The sequence below is a fragment of the Argiope bruennichi genome, chromosome 5, assembly GCF_947563725.1.
Source record: "Argiope bruennichi chromosome 5, qqArgBrue1.1, whole genome shotgun sequence".
Lineage (NCBI taxonomy): Eukaryota > Metazoa > Arthropoda > Arachnida > Araneae > Araneidae > Argiope > Argiope bruennichi.
In genome coordinates, this window is record NC_079155.1 from 5,505,289 (window position 1) to 5,522,462 (window position 17,174).

General features: G+C 25.3%; 2 protein-coding genes across 7 annotated transcripts in view; one reads left to right on the forward strand and one right to left on the reverse strand.

The window, feature by feature from the left end:
* Nucleotides 1-11,704, forward strand: part of LOC129968567 (uncharacterized) — a 51,921-nt gene extending 40,217 nt beyond the window's left edge. For 4 of the 5 annotated variants that reach the window (XM_056082582.1, XM_056082584.1, XM_056082581.1 and 1 more), the window contains 9 exons: nt 202-324; nt 1,506-1,593; nt 2,533-2,682; nt 3,081-3,179; nt 3,525-3,638; nt 3,895-4,095; nt 5,887-5,985; nt 6,975-7,060; nt 10,889-11,702. In XM_056082582.1, coding sequence (XP_055938557.1) covers nt 202-324; nt 1,506-1,593; nt 2,533-2,682; nt 3,081-3,179; nt 3,525-3,638; nt 3,895-4,095; nt 5,887-5,985; nt 6,975-7,060; nt 10,889-10,943 — 1,015 coding nt within the window. In that variant the 3' untranslated portion in view covers nt 10,944-11,702. Of the gene's footprint in view, nt 1-201; nt 325-1,505; nt 1,594-2,532; nt 2,683-3,080; nt 3,180-3,524; nt 3,639-3,894; nt 4,096-5,886; nt 5,986-6,974; nt 7,061-10,888 lie in introns of all 5 variants that reach the window. The other variant, XM_056082580.1, reaches the window with a different exon arrangement.
* Nucleotides 11,705-12,838: 1,134 nt separating this feature from the next.
* Nucleotides 12,839-17,174, reverse strand: part of LOC129968568 (synaptic vesicle 2-related protein-like) — a 35,962-nt gene continuing 31,626 nt past the window's right edge. For both annotated transcript variants that reach the window (XM_056082586.1, XM_056082587.1), the window contains exons 12-15: nt 17,020-17,104; nt 16,475-16,564; nt 14,510-14,623; nt 12,839-13,220 (exon numbers count right to left, since the gene is read on the reverse strand). In XM_056082586.1, the coding sequence (XP_055938561.1) occupies nt 13,167-13,220; nt 14,510-14,623; nt 16,475-16,564; nt 17,020-17,104 (343 nt within the window). In that variant the 3' untranslated portion in view covers nt 12,839-13,166. The remainder of the gene's footprint in view (nt 13,221-14,509; nt 14,624-16,474; nt 16,565-17,019; nt 17,105-17,174) is intronic.

Below are 17,174 nucleotides of genomic sequence, written 5' to 3' on the forward strand. Positions count from 1 at the left end.
TTTAGTCAATTCCATTGTAAATAACCTAGTATTAGCATTTGAATTATTTGCATTTTTGAAGAAATTTCAATGATATAAGACCTGCATTTATAAGGACCAAGTATTAACTTAATCAATATGTTAATTGTTTTTTAATTTGTTTACTATTTATCTTGAATTAAGATTTGAATGTTATTTATAAAATGACTTTTATCTTTGCAGTATTGTTACAAAATCAAACATTGAGAATAAATCATCACCTAGTGGAACAGATCAATCTAAAGAATTTTCAGGACCATCTATGCTAACAGATTTCAATGATCTTCCTGTAATTCCTCATAAAAAGTTAGTGCAATAAAATTTCTATGCTTTTATTTAATTAATAACATTTGATGATCAATTTCTTTATCAAGTATACTGATTATGCTTAATTTCAATTAAGTCTCTCTTTGCATATTTTGATATTTATGACTTCATTCTTGAAATTTTAAAATTCAAATAATGATGAACATTTAAGTCATGCTATTTTATTAGTTTGAACTTATTTTGTCCATTTTTTTTATGAATGTCCCCAATCAAATTAGGTTGTATGTCTTAAATTTCTGTATCATATAATATGTAATTACTCTTTGTATGTGAAATTTGATTTTCTTATCACAAAATATATATTTAATTCCAATATTAAAATGATGTTTCACATTGTATGTCTAACAATACCTTAGTTAAATTTAAGCATGCTGGTAAAAAGTATGAATATGAATAGCATTCATAATTTTTGTGCTTACTAAATATGTTTCATACTAAAATTAATACAGTGCTTTGTTTATATATTTCACAAACAATTTAGTGGCACAGAAAAAGAGTGAAATTCATTACAATGTTATTTAAGAATATGAATAAATAAACAGGATCTTCATCCCATAGCTTTCTTTCAGTAATGTAAGAGAAACATGTAGTTTAAATGAATGAATTAAAATGAAACCACTGTTTTAATTTCTTAATAAAAATTGGTTAAATGAAAAAAAAAATTACAATTTTATCAAAAATTTAGAAAACATAATCTTCTTTTTTTATCTTTAAATAATGTAAGAGAAACATCATGCAGTTATGCTAAATGAATTGAAGGAAAATTACTATCTTAATTTCATTCCAACAAAGAAAGTAAATGCTGTAAATCAAGCTTAAAAATATTTTTTAAATGCATTAAAATAAATGAAAAAAATTGGGTGACAAAATTGATTTCATTCAAAGGATAATATTTTGAACTTTAAAAGGGAATTAAAAATTATTTTTTATGCATTAATTACCAAAGCTGTCGCCAAAAAACACAACTATTATTTGATTTTCAATAACTATAGTTCCAATAAAAATTCCAAAACTTGCACTCTAAAGTGGGCATTCCCATCTTCCAGTGTATCAATGTTTGGCAATTCTAAATCAAATGATCAATTTTGTAGAAGGCCAATAAATGCACGTTTATGTTTTTGGGAGATTTGTTGTGAAATGTAATTTTTTTCTTTATATAGGGCAGAATTAAGTAAAGAAGTAAAAGCTGCTTGTAAAGTTTTAAATGATTATCTATTGAAACCTGAAAGAGGAGGAGAGAAAAAGACAGTGAGTATTTGATTGCTTCTAAATGTTTATATATATATATATATATATAAATATATAATAATTCAAATATGCCAATTGGTTGCAATTTGACATTTTTTGTTTAAGATTGTTTTTAATATAATGAAATGGAAAAATTCATATATTTATTATTTTATTAATTTAGTCCAAAAATCATTTGTCAAAATTACAATATCTAAAATTTATTTCAATGAGGGTAACAAGTATGGAAATTGCTAATATTTTGGGTTTATTGTTTAATATTTCCCCCATTGCTTCATTATAAAGAATTGCTTATATTCTCTTGCAAAAATAAAAGCAATTTAAAATTATTCAATTGTAAGATATTTTGTAAAAATTTCTTTACTTATGATTTTGATTTTTGTTATTGAAAGATTTAAGGGTTAGCAATGATTCTATTTAAAGTATTTTCATTTATTTTTATAGTGTAAATTTGAGTAATTCTGAAATTTTCTTCCATGAATATGAGGAATTCTTTAAAGTATTGCTTAGTATATAAATTTACTTTTAAAAATCACTGTAACTAAAGTGACAAGTGATGCCCCTTAATAAATATAATTTTTTTAATACTATTTCTGTAATGAAGCCAAGTAAAAAGTCAATACCATATTTATTCTGTGTTTAATATCATATATAAACCTATTATTTTAAAAATTCTAAATAAATAGGTTATATTAAATTTAAAAAGAAATTTTTAGTTTCAGAATTATTGTTATTTAGCAAGTAAAGTGATTGGATATTCCATAATTGCCAGAATTTTTCAAATTTTGACTCTGTCTTAAAAAGAGAAAGTAATAGGTTAAACTTTGAAAATAACATTATTCCTTTCTTTCATAGTTTTATATTGATTTTAAAAAAGTTGTTATTTTAGTGAAAATTTAGAAATATATATATATATTTTTCTTTTTTCAATAACATTAGTTATCAAGTTTAAGTATCATTCAAAATGAGTGGTTCCGAGTTGCAAATCAAAAGAAAGCAGACCCTCTAGTCATTGAAGATTATTTGGATGCATTTGAAGAATTCTCAAAGCTTTTATTAGAAAAAGTTGTTAATTTAGCAGATGCTAATGTAAGTACTGATATATGAAGAAAATTTTAAATTCCTTTGCTTTTTATTTAGCTCTAAATGATGTAAATAGAATATTTTATATAGCGTGTTTAGAAAAAAGTAATAATCATTTATCTATTCTATTTCTTTTGAAAATATTAGCATTTGAATCTCTCTTATAATTTTTAAATTAAGATTACTATTTTTTATGCAAATAAATTCAATTGATTTTTTTAATATTATTTTTTTATTAATATGATAAAGACAGTTTTATAGCTAGAAAAAAAGCATAATTTTTAAAACAATTCTTTCTATTTATAATCATATTTCATGATTTTGAAATTTATTAAACATTTACTGCAGTAATTTTTATACTAATCCATTACTTTCCCTAAAACTAATTTAATACATTGTTTTAGGGTAACACTGCTCTTCATTATGCCATTTCTTATGGAAATTTTGATGTTGTGAGCATTTTGATTGATTCCAAGGTCTGTGATGTTAACAAGAAAAACAAGGTGTGTAACAATTTTATTTGTTCTGTTTTAAGTTGTTTTAGATTGATGTTACTTAGTATTTTTTGAAATGAATAAAATATTTGTGAAGAAATATTATGTCGGGAAGATATCATTATTTGAATTTTCTATGTCTTGTGTTTTATTTATAGGACATTAGTAAATTTATTTCAGTTTATAATTTAGATGTTTTTCACTTGATTACAAGCTTTTGTTGTTTTATTTCTACTATTTATATCTAAGCATTGATTAATGTTTATTATTAATCAGTTTCACAAATTTTGTTTTTTGTGTCTATTGCCTACTAGTGCATTGTCAGTAATCTCAATTGCCAAATTTCATTTTTAGGCTGGATATACTAGCATTATGCTAGTTGCTCTAGCTGATATGAAAAATGATGCCCATCATTATGTTGTTCAAAGAATTTTCAGCATTGGAGACATAAATATCAAAGCAACTCAGGTTTGTTTAATTTTTTCTCTTTGTATATGTTTTGGTTGAAATCAAAGTTAATTCATTTTACAGTTTAAGCATGAAACTTGAATTATTAATCTCAACTATAAGTAAATATTTTTTTCACATCTATATTTTTCAAACAATTTTGGAATAACATAGTAGTTATTTTTTTAATGATAAATCTGAATTATATATTTATAAATATGATTTTTAGAAAATAATAAATGCATTTTGCTGATTATTTTTTGTTTGCTTTTATTAGAATGGACAAACTGCTTTAATGCTTGCTGTCAGCCATGGAAAGAAAGATATTGTAAAAATGCTTCTGGAAGCTGGTGCAGAAGTAAATTTACAAGATAAGGATGGATCAACAGCTCTAATGTGTGCTGCTGAACATGGGCACATAGAGATTGTTAAAATATTGCTTTCCCATCCGGAATGTGATCCAACCATTGTTGACAATGTAAGCTACTTCCTTAATCTTTTAATAATAATTTAACATTATTATTTCTGAATATTTACATTTATTATGTACTAGTCACCTTTAGTGACCTGCTGGTTTGCCTGGCTTGATGGTTGAAAAAATTACAATTGAACATTTCCTGTAGTTTGTTCTTAATTGCTTCCTCAGCAATGTAATTTTGGAACAAATTTTGATTGATATGCAACACATACTTTAATAAAGGAATTTTATCGTTCTATTAATTGTGTTATGCATCTCTCTTATTTTCTGTCATCCAACCCAAAATTTAAAGTTTGATTTAAAACAAAAGTGATTAAATTTTTATTGACACAAATTTACATTTCTCATTGAAACAATTTTAGAATGGACACCTTTTCAAGAAATTTCATCATTACGATAACAAGAAATTAATTATATGCACAACAAAATTTCTAAATGTTTATTTAAAAAGCATAGTTTCAACAAGAAATATATTAATCACTAATTGTTCCAGGCCACCAGCTGGTTTGCTAGGAATTTTGGTTAGATTTGATATCAGATAAATCTTCAGATTTAACTTAATGTCTATGATTCTGCCTAATTGTCTGTTTTAATTGTTTTGCTTAAGTTCTGCTTATTGTGTGTATGAACATTTTTAATTGAGACAATCTCATGACGTCATAGCTCCATTAAAAATATAAATATCCAGTTCATCTATCTTTTAAATTTCTTGTTATTGAAACTTTTTTTTAACCTTCTAAGCTAGACAGATATTAAATAAAATCATTTTTTTTTACCTTTCAATGAAAAAAAGGAAAATAACATGATTAAATATTTGATGAAACAATCAAATGGTTTGAATTTCAGGCCAACATTGTAATCTGTTGGTGGAAATTGAGCTAAAAAAATTACTTTAAAAAAAATTGCCAAAATTTAGCAAAAAGTAGCATAACTATTATATTGATAACAATAAAAAGAAATTAAAAAAATGAAACATGTACAATTTATTTTTGTGTATTAATACTTTTGGGGATTGTCATTTAAAAACACCAAAATTCAGCATAATTTGTAATTAGTCTGAAAATTTGCTGCAAGGTATATGTTTCTATTTCCAAGGTATGTATATGCAGTCTGGTAACTGTAGGTCAAATAGTCTGACTTTTAGAGTGCCAATACACATATGCATCTTTCATTTTAGTATAGATAAACAGTATTTGCTTAAATTCTCTTTCTAGTTTAATCTGATCCCCTGATAAAAATTTAAAAACTTGATCTTGTAAGCATTGCAATAAAATACCAATCGTTTTTAATCCTTTCCTTTTTTCCAAAAGCCATAAATAATGTGTTGCTCATAACTAAGTTCCACTACCCTTTTCCTGTATTATCAAGCTTTTTGAATACATATTTTAAATATTTTTTTTATATGTTAATGACCTACATTCTTTATTGTCATAATAGATAATGTTAACATTGAAATCGTTTAATGAAATATTCTTTTATATCTTTAAGTGTACAAAATTCCTTTTTAGTTAACTACCTAAGCAAATGAACTAAGAAAGTGTCACTCATATTATTTTAAACAGAATTATTGAATATCAAAGCTCATTTGAGTTTAACTCTCAACTTAAAAGTTATTTTGTCGAAAAAATACATTACTTGGATTTATTAACTTGATCCATTTTAAAACCCTATGCTTAGATTGAATTAAAAATTTGCATCATTTTAAAAAGTATAAAAATATTTGCTGCAATTTTTATATCACAATTATATTAAATAATTTAAGTGACAAAATATATATTGAATTTTGTTAAGGATGAATGCAATGCATTAACCATTGCAATGGAGGCAGGACACAAAGACATTGGCCTTTTGATCTACACCAACATGAACTTTTCTAGGGGTAGTTCTCCCGTGAGTATAAATTAAAAATTTTATTGATTATCTTTTGTCAGTTCTTCTATTTATGTTAATCTACTACATATTTTTTGAAAAATTATATTTATCAGAATGTCATAATTTATATTTATTGTTTTTCATTTGTAATATTGGTGCCATAAATGCTTTATCTTGCATGTTTTTGTATGACTTTTTTTCTTGTTGGAAAATCAAAAGTCTTAATATTTTTTTTCTTACATTTTTTTTTTTTTTTTTGAAGTACTACTTTTCTGATAAAAGATTTAATGTGTCACATTTTAAGTGTATATATTTTCCCCCTTTTAATCAATTTTTATCTTGTTTAAAAGTATGAAACTGTAAAACTATTTCCACTACAGGTAACTCCGGTATCAAGTGAGAATGGTATTACTTTATTTGAGAATTGTGAGAAACTATTTGTGATAATTTTTTATTTTAACAGGGTTCAAGAAATAAAAAAAAAATCTCCAATAATAGAAAGTGAAAGAAGTTCCTTTGAGAGCTAAAGAAAATTAATTTTAAATCTAGATTATATTAGTGAAATTAGGAACTGTTGGTGAGATGAAAAAAATATGCAAACCTTTTACTCTAAAAAGCATAAAGAATAATCTAGATTTATATATTCTTTGACTAAATTCCTTCATTTGAAAGAAGTTTTAAATTTTATGAGAGAAGATGCATAATTATTTGATTATGAAAATCTCCCTGCTAAATAGAAATATTTTAAAATAACATTTAAATAAACTGGTGATAAAAGAAATGGTGAGTAGAATTCAGAGGATAGAAACATATTATCAATTTAAAAAAATGTCTTAAGTTAATGTTTTTTAATAAAAGTTAAGAAAAAGATAGTTAATATGTATGAATATGTTTCACTGCTGGTGAAAATCGATGTTATTTTTCAGATAATGATATAACTGTAGGCCTTTTTTTCTCTCTTCTTTTTTTTAAAAAAATTATCCTTTTTTTTTCTTTTTTTTTTACAGTATTCTACTCTAAAGTCACGAAAACGTTCGACTCCACGATCGACACCTACTCCTAGAACTCCAACCCTGCGCTCCCCTCTTCCAAGGTCTGTTGCAATATAATTCTTTTCATGCAACTTCTATTTTTTTACTTTTATTTTTTTTTTTAAATTGTGAATAAACTTTTTTTTTTAGAAGTTGGTATGCAAGTTATTTTTTAAAATGTTAATTTATTATTTATTTATGAAACATTGTTATTATTTTAGTTTCTGAAAACTGAAAATAATTAATAGTTAAGAATTATATACTAAATGTATTGGCTTTTCAAAGAAAAGTAATTAGTATTTCTTCTCATTTAGACAATTATTCTAATTTTTAATTTTCATTCATATATTTTTTTTTAATTGTAGGTATTAAAGATTGTAGGTAAAAATAGAAAGTAGATTTAAAATACTGTTTAGGAATTGCTATTCTTGCTACTGATGTTTCTTCTTTTTCATATTTTTCCCCCCCTCTTATTTGGCCATTTAAAATTTTTTACAAGGTTAACATTAAAAATAGTGTTTTTACCTTAAGAGATAAAAGGCTTCCACTTTGTATTTGCAGTTTTTAATCTTTAATTTCTAGCAAAATATGTTTATTTCTAAAAAACAGATCTCTTAAAAAAATAAGCTCAAAGGTTGTGTAAAATAGGAAATTCCTCTTACTGAGACCATATCACTACTCTGTTTTCATAGAATAAATTTCATTCGAGATTGAAAAGAAAATTTTTCTGTAAAACTGTGTTTTTTGTTAATTTTTATTAATATCCAATTTATTTTTAATGTTTTATCTACAAAAAGTTGATGCAATCTGTTATTTAATTTTATTTTTAAGATGTTATGCACTTTTGAAATCCAAATTTTTTACCATATTAACTTTTTATGGTGTTTTAAAATTAAAATGTTGTGCTTCAGGTTTTTATCAAGCTAGATATGACACAGATTTTGTCTCCCCTCTCCTCTTTTTTCTATTCTTTTTCCTTCTAAAAGATGTAAAAAATTTCATGGTTTATTTTAAATTCAATTTTATTTGGAATGGCATTTCCTTGTAAATGTAACATTTTAATAAAATAAAATGTCTCTTATGTGATAGTTCAAATATGAGAAAAATTTCTCTGCATTTAAAAAATTTAAAATTTTTTTCCTAACTGGTATACCTTATGTTTCTGTGTCAATGATAATGCGTTATATATATATATATATATATATATATATATATATATATATATATACAGAGGGTGTCTCAAAAACCTTGACCGTGGCTTTTATTCCTTAAATATTGATCGTAGGCATATACTGTAAATTGCAAAGTTGTGCAAAAAAAAAAAGTGCAAAATTTTATGAAAATGATTAAAATTTTCAGGGGATTAAACTTTAAAAAATACAAAATTTAAATTTTTATATGGACTCCGTACAAAAAAAAATAAAAATAAATCCCAATGAATAAAATGTGCCCCATCCTCTAATGAGACGCCATGGCTTAGTTGGTTAAAGCGCCTGTCTAGTAAACAGGAGATCACGAGTTCAAATGTCGTTGGTGCCTCTCATGCAGAAATATGGTAAATACTTTTAAAATCGGCACCAGATGAAGATTTGTAAACGCTCTCTGGTACATCAGAAGGAAGATATTACATGACATCCTCAAAATTGAACCTGTTTCAAAATTTATCAGAAGAACATCAATTAATCTCTTCGACAAACTACCTCAGATTCGTGACAAGTTACTTCAATTACTTGCATACGATCCTGCTGTATCCAGCTCGAGGAAGAGACGGAGAGCTGCGATTGATAATGTTTACATCAATTATTCCTCAGTTAATAAACTGAGAACTAATTAACTTTGTTACCAATCTGGTGGATAAATTTTTCAAAACTGTACTTGTTTCGGCCTTAGATAGCTACGATGAGCTACACGTGTGAAATTTCTGGAAATTTTTCATAACTAACTATCAAAATAGTTTGAACAGTTCTTATAGTTACAGAGACACATGCAACGTAATTCCATTAAATTTTTCTATATTTACAGCATAAATAATCTAAATATTATTTTTAATTAATTGTATCAGAAAAAATTATTTAGCAAATTGCATGACGTTACAGCTTTATTGCGCTCGTCTAAACTAGTTTCAATTAATTTTAACTTTCAATACACTTACAAGTTAAAGTATCTATTCCAAATTATGATGTGCAGGTGCTCTTTACTTTGTTACATAAAACTCCGAACATTACCACATTGCCATTGCCATTGCCATCCTTTAATAAGGCCATGTACAAAATTTCAGCAATTTATCACAAAAAGTCTCAAGGATATGAAACTACATAAATGCTGACTCAAACCACTTTTCAGTGCCTGGATATGAGTTCTCAAAGAGGAAAAATCACGTCGGATGCTCGTGTTGTAGGGGTCGTACACAAATTAGCAAAGAAAGTAATAACTGAATAAATAAATAATAATTTTGCTATTTATTGGTTCAAAAGTATTAAAAATTTGTAGAAATAATAACTTAAAGGAAAGATTACTTTAATGAAAGATTACATAATACTTTTTACAAGCTCATTAACTCTGCTATTATTAAGTTATATTCTGTAATACACGATATAAAATTTTAAAGTATTTTTCAAGAAGCATAGATTTTAAAATTTGTATTTAAAACTAAAGGTATGAAGCAAATTTAATTTTCTTATGATGCATTCCTGCGTTGCATCATCTGCACTGAAGCTCTAAACATTTTTGCATTTTAATTTGTGTTTGACCCTTCACCAACCTTTCATGATGAAATTCTGAAATTTCATACATGACCTTATTAGAGAATGGAGCACATTTTACTCATTGGGAATTTTTTTTTTTTTTTTTTTGTATAGAGTCCATATAAAAATTTAAATTTTGTATTTTTTAAAGTTTTATCCCTTGAAAATTTTAATCCATTTCATAACATTTTGCATCATTTTTACACAACTTTGTAATTTACAGAATATGTCTGTGACCATTATTTAAGGACTAAAAGCTGCAATCAAGTTTTTGAGACACCCTGTATATATATATATATATATATATATATATATATATATATATATATATATATATATATATATATATATAATATGGCAATCAATCAATAATTTTCTTATTGGTTTCATATGTGAATGAAGTGAAATTTTTATTAGTAAGTGGAATGAATTTGCACTTACTAATCCATAATTTCCATAGTTCAAATCTGAGAAAAGTTTTTTTGCATTAAATGAATTTCAAATTTTTTTTTTCCTAATTAGCATGCTTTATCTTTCTGCGTCGGTGATAATGCAAGTTATATATAATAAGCCAATCAATCAATGATTTTGATATTGGTTTCATATGTGAGTGAAAATTTCCACTTACTAATCCATAATTTGATAAATTATTTATAAAATTATTATTCTTTATAATTGTATGAATTTTATGTATCTTTGTAACTATCCTATTTTCCATTATTTATTTATGTTTTATCTCTCTCCATTGGATTGAAACTATAAAAATGTAGTGGCAGAGTTTTGACTTTGAAATTAGAGTTGGAAAATTATAAACTTTTGCCTTGATTTCAATACAGAATATTATGTATAGTGACTCTTTTGCTTATTCAGTCCATCATTGTCAAATATGCTGTTGTGAGGTATTAATGTTTTGAGAGGAACTTTTGTGATCTGCATAAAATTTTGTTCTTTCAAGTATAAATCTAATGATTTAACTACACTAAATTTAAAAAAAAAAAAATGAGTTACTTAAAATACTTATATTAATTCTGTTTCATATGAGGTGTACACTCTCAATTATAGAACTTTCAAAGAAAGTTAAAATTTGCTAGAGATTATTTTGTAATTCTTTGTTGTTTGAAATGTCTTTTTTTTTTTTTTTTTAAGCCCTTCTGCTAGATCAACAAATTCCATTCCATCATCATTCCAATTTCCAGTTTGAGTGTGGAGTAAGAGACCAAGAGTAACACAGAGACTAAAATATATTATAGTAGCTGCATTGTGCCAAACTTGTGATATATCTTTTGATGGAATTTCCAAGTATTATCAAGATTATACACTAAGCATTTAAGTCGGCATTTATTTTTAGAAAATATGCCTATATATTTTTTTTAAATGATTGGTATTATTTTGATTAAAGGTTGTTTGTAAGGAGCATTCCATTTTTACAAATAATTGTTGTTTTTTTTTTTCAAAGCAAAAGAAAAGGTATTTTTCTATAAACTTTTTAATGTTGAAGCAGCTAGTTAGTATATCTGTCAGACGTGGCATGTATATATAATGCTTAGTATGAATTTTAAAAAGGAGTATTTTTATTTGAGGCAGCCAGAATAATCTGTATAGATTATCACCTTGAAATATTATTAAATCATAGCAAATAAATGTGATAAAAAAAATGTTTTGATACAAAAAAACAGTCAAGTACTTTATTATATAAGTTTTGATCATAATAAATAAGAATAATATGGTCTGAATACAACGACTTGATTCAATCTTTATTGTATTCAAGCCTTTCTTTTTCTGTTTTCTTTTCTGGTAAACTCTTACATTGAGTTTCTTTTAAAAGTTATGTTGTGTGTGCAAACAAAATTATAATTTTATGCTTGTTTTGTATATTTGGTTAGTATTGAAATGGAAAAAATGTTTAAAATAGGACAGGGACGTATAGCACTAGTGTTATTTATTAATAGACAATTAATAATTGAACATATTTTTGGATTTTTTGGAAGAAAATAACATTTTTTATCTGGGATTCTGTATGTGAAATTTTTAATAAAGATTTACTTACACTATGAAACATGATGCCATCTGTTTTATTTATTATTATCATATACTCCGGATGTGTAATCTGTCTCTCTCTCTCTTTGTGTATGTATGTATATATCTGTCTATCTATCTATATATATATATATGTAGAAAAAGAACCTCAAAATTTTATGAAGTATTCATGTCTTAACTATAATTTATTGCAGACCAAAAACAGCCTCATTAAAATAATTTTAAAAAATGACACTGTGTTTTATATTTAAAATTTTGAAGATGAAACAAGACTGTATGTAGATAGACAAAAATAATTAGACAGTGTTTTTTACTTATTAAGTTGAAATACGATTAATTTCTTTTTCTTTTTCCCCTTTTGTGATTTAAGGCAGAAGTAAGAACGATGAGATATGAAATGAATTTATGATGGATGTCCCTAGAAGTATCATGTTTTGCTGACTTAGAAATTTTTTTTCAAGTGTTTCTCTTAATTGAATTTACTTCATTGATAGTGATTATTTCAGAAAAGTTATTTTTGGTTTGGTTTATTGTTATAGGATACTCATTGGGAATCATTTCAAAATTTGTAACAGTTTTTATTAAGAATTTTTTTAATTAAAAAATCTGGATTTTTTCAGATTGAGCATCTTGCATTGAGAAATCTTGAGAACCAGTAGATCAATTTCAAAATCAAAATTAAGTAGACAATTAATTAATAAATAATGTATTTCATAAGACTAGCAAATAAATGAATATCTTAGTACAGTAATAACATATTGGTTATTTCCCAAAGTTAATGTGTGTTTTTTTAATAATTTGGGAATCATTACATTTTTATTTATTGTAGACTGTTAATAATTACTTTCTTTTTTATTGATTAAGAAAGTTATTTTCTGTCTGAAGTTTTAACATTAAATTTTTCTTAGGAGATTTGTTTATATATATAATAAATGCAAGAAACTAAGTGTTAGTGTTGCTCGCCGAAGAATTGTCTTTAAAATAAGTTTTTTGCTTTTAGTGGTTTTATGAAAAATTTCTATTGTATTTTGGATTGTGCAAGAAAAAGAAAAGGAGAAATTCTTCATAAGGCCCAATACCTGTTCTGATATTGGTTATTTTATATGCTATTTAAAGTTTTTATGGACATTTTATTTTTTATAGACGTTTTTTTTCCTTGTTTGTAAGAAAAACTGATATTTTTCCATATAATTCATAAAATGAACTATAACTTAATAACTTAATTAAGTTGCTTAGTTATTAATCCATGGCATGTGAATTAGTTTCTAAGCCATTATTCAACTGTTTTTGATGGTATTTTATGGGATAATACAATTTTCTGAGCAGCAACATGAATCTTTGCAGGTTTCAAATGTAGTAGTTTTTCTGTCACCTTAGGCATTCCATTTCATTTTTCTTGTGGTAAATCTATTCTGCAATTCGTTTTCTCTTTAGCACTTTCCTAAAATAAGTAAAATAGTTCGAATCTAATTACTCAAAATTTTCCATTTCATAAAGGATAAAATTGTTAAGATCATAAGATGTTTCTGTATTATGAATAATATAATAAGTTTTTAATGCATAATTTAATTTAATTATTTGATTAATTCTTCACTGTGCGTCAGTGGCCCTCTCTTCCCTCCAACAAAATAGTTCCTTGATTTGTGAATAATTCCGCATTTAATAATTTTTAATTCCTAGTTGAGATATTTTAAATGGTTTATAATTTTCTTATCACTACTGCAGATGTAAAAAAGAAAAAACAAGCAAAAAGACAATAGTAAGTATTGATATATATATATATATATATATATATATCCTTAAAAACTTGGAACTGAATAGGTTTGTTTTGAGTGGTAACTATGAGCATGTTCTAAATATATTTTTAAATTAACAATGAATTTGTATAAAAAATTCTTTTGGCATTTGTCAAAGGTCACAAAAATTTATAGCAAGTAGCACGTTGAAGCATTTTTTCGTAAACACCAAAAATCTCATGAATACCTTCAACTTTCTTAACATTTCCAGTTATTCTAATTAACATTCTTAGTTTTATGTTCTTTATCTTTAATTTTAATTATCTAAAAATACATAGAATTCACTAGTTTTTAAAAAATTAAATTTGACTATATTGTATAATATTAGATTCTTTTCCAGATGTATGCATATGTATTTTATAATTGCAAGCATACAAAATAATAAATGCAATAAAGAAACCATTCAAGAATTATTTCCCAATTCAGTATTTTTCTCCTTTAAAGATTAATTTAATTATTGCGATATAAGAATGCATTCAACTAATTTTTTTACAGTGATGAATAAAAGTCGCATATCTTTGTAAACATTGAAGTGATGATTATAATTTATATTATATATTTTTTGATTATCTTATATTTGAATTATCCTGTTTTACACAAATGTATTTTATATCAGTCCAGGAGAAAAAAATGCATGACTTAAAGATTGCACAAGGTATTAATTCCATGTTTCTTTTGTGTATGTTTTAAGATTATCTGTGTACGTGTTATTTTATCTGTTTAAAATGGTAATTCAGTTTATTGTGCTAATCTATTTGTAAATACATACTTTTAAAATTTCTTTGAGTTCATCAAGATTATAATCTAATTAGTTTTTTGTCAAATTGAGTGCTGAATATTCTTCAGTAATATTTACAGTGAAAGTTTAGATAATTAAATCTATAAAACGTTTTCAATTTTCAAAAAAGATCAATAAATATTGATTCCTTCTTACTTTCATTTGAACCCCTCTTGTTTCGAATGGAAGGAAAGCTGTAGCAATGGCTGCCAGGAACATTGCACCAGCCATTAGTCCAATAGCTATTGTAGGATGATCAAATACTAACACCTGAAACAATTTATATTTAATTTCTGTTATGTAAATAATATCTGTTGTTTTTCACATTTTTTAAAAATATATGATGCTAATTTCAATATTTTTGCTATTCAAGAAAACCTACTAAGGTATTTGGCAAATATTACATATTTAATTAGTGCATTTCAAAGTCTATTTTGACTTTGATATATATTATGTTCCAGCAATTTTATATGTAATGCAATGAAATATAATGAGGAGAACTGATATAATAAATGAGTTGGTAGTTCATTTTTTTAATACTTGATTATATTCAATTAAAAAATCATTATATTTAAAAGGCAGTATTGTTAATAGTCATTTTCAGGGACAAAATCATCCTAAAATTGGACTTTACTTTTATAGATACATGAAAATAATTTAATTGAAATAGTTATTGCCAAATTGAGGAGTGGAAATTATAACTGTAAAAATTTTAGCCGTGCCTCCTTCCATTTTTTAAAAAAAATCTCTAAATAAATATAATTTGAAGATTTTTTTTTCTCTTTTAAAATGTTTTATTTAAATGTGCAAAAGAAACAACATAGATTAAATTTTTATCATTAATTTAAATAAATGTTTCTGGCTATTTTGTAAGATTGTGAATCATGGGAGAATAGTTTGGGTTGAAATAGGGCTCTGAGCTGAAATGTTTAGAAGCCTTAATTTAATATATAATATATATTGCAAATATATTGCAACACAAGAGAAACTAAAGATTTTATTTTTGAAGAAGTATTTTATTTCTCGCTTATAATCATGAAATTGTTAAAATTTCCCATTCTTGCAAGAAGGGAAAGAAAGTAGTAATTGGTTTGAATGTTTTGATGAATTATCATTCATATTTTTAAAGAAAATTATTAAATGTTCGAGCGCAGTTCATTCGGTGAAAAAAATCCAAAAGGCTCAGAAGGAAAATGATGATGTTTTCTAAAAGAAGCATAAGTAACAAGACATTCAGTCGAAACGTACGCGAGAATAGCTCTTGCAATAAACAGCAGCACAAAAGCAGCAAGTAACGCTCAGAGGGGACTTGCAGAGGAGAGAGAATTCATTCAACTACTCACGTCTCTTGAATCGTCTGCTATTTACTGAGTGATTTTTGTGGTTAGCTCAATTGTATTGTCACAACTCTCTCAACTTAATCTCTCATTTTTTTAATATATTTTACGAAAACGGCCGCAGAAATTTCTATTAGGATCACTACAATTCGAATCATAATGGAATTATCGTCAAGATTCATGTAGTCTCTGAAATCTTGAATTTTATCTCTAAATTTGTTGACAATGTCGGGGTTTATTGACTCGACATTTGTTTAGCATCCATCAGAACAGTCTTCCTTATCAGAAGAGCTATTGCGCGTAGATGGAATAGTTATTTATTCGTAACAATAATAAACCCATTAACATTTGCAGTGAAAACATTTAATGTTTTAATGCTCTTCTCTATGTTTCATTTTTAAGAAGTTATTACCGTGATCTTGCTACCTTTATAATGGTAATTCCAGATTTTTTTTCAGTTGAATTTTATCAGCATGGATTTATTGGATGATTTAATATTACCACTTGCCTATAAAATATACAGATGAACGATTTTCTTATTTTATATAAATAATTTTTTAATACAAACTCTTTTTTCGAATGTTTTAGGTTGATTGTACTGTAAACGAACATCAAAAATATAAAAATTTTAAATCAACACTAAACAGATATGGTTTGAATTTAGTACGAAGTTGACATTTTTCATCAAAAATTATCATATCTTTTTTTGAAAGAATTATTAAAATCAGGCAGTTGTGTGAAAATGCAAAATTGTTTTTTTTTTTAAACTGATGCAATTACTCACTTGCGATACATATGGTACAATAAAGCCTGCCATTTTGCTGAAAAAGTTGCCAAACCCCATGCCCAGTGCGCGAAATGTCGTTGGGTATACCTAGAAAGAACAAGCATAATTAATTTTTTTTTTATTCGTATGGAAGAATTTGTTTTTTTTAAAGTAAAATATTATCAAATTCTGTACATCTTTGTTATTAGTTGTGCATAAAATATATTTTCAAAATTAATTTAATGTCGTCATTTCATTACATATACTGTATTAAGGAAAGGATATATAAACTAATGGCGATTTATTGAAAATATACAAAATGTTCATTAAATGTTTAAATAATTTGTTCGTTAATTCTTAAACTAAATTTGAATAAAACTTGATTTATCGCTTAATATTAGAGTATCTGAAGTAAAAACAGCTGTAAAAAGTAGAATTACTTTTCAACAAATATGAAGCTGTCATTAATTTTAAGACATATAGCTGACGAGATTACTTTATCTTTAGCAATAAATGAGAAATTTTATTTTATACATTATAACCCCTACAGAAGTTGCACTTACTTCTAATGTAACTATGTATACTAATTGGAAAACAGCAAGCATGAGTCCTCTAGCTGCAAACAGTACGAGAAGAATCACAATTTTGCTGCAAGTAAAAGTTCACAAATCTAATTTTAAAATAACTGAGATCAATTTAGTATTTATTTTTAATATTA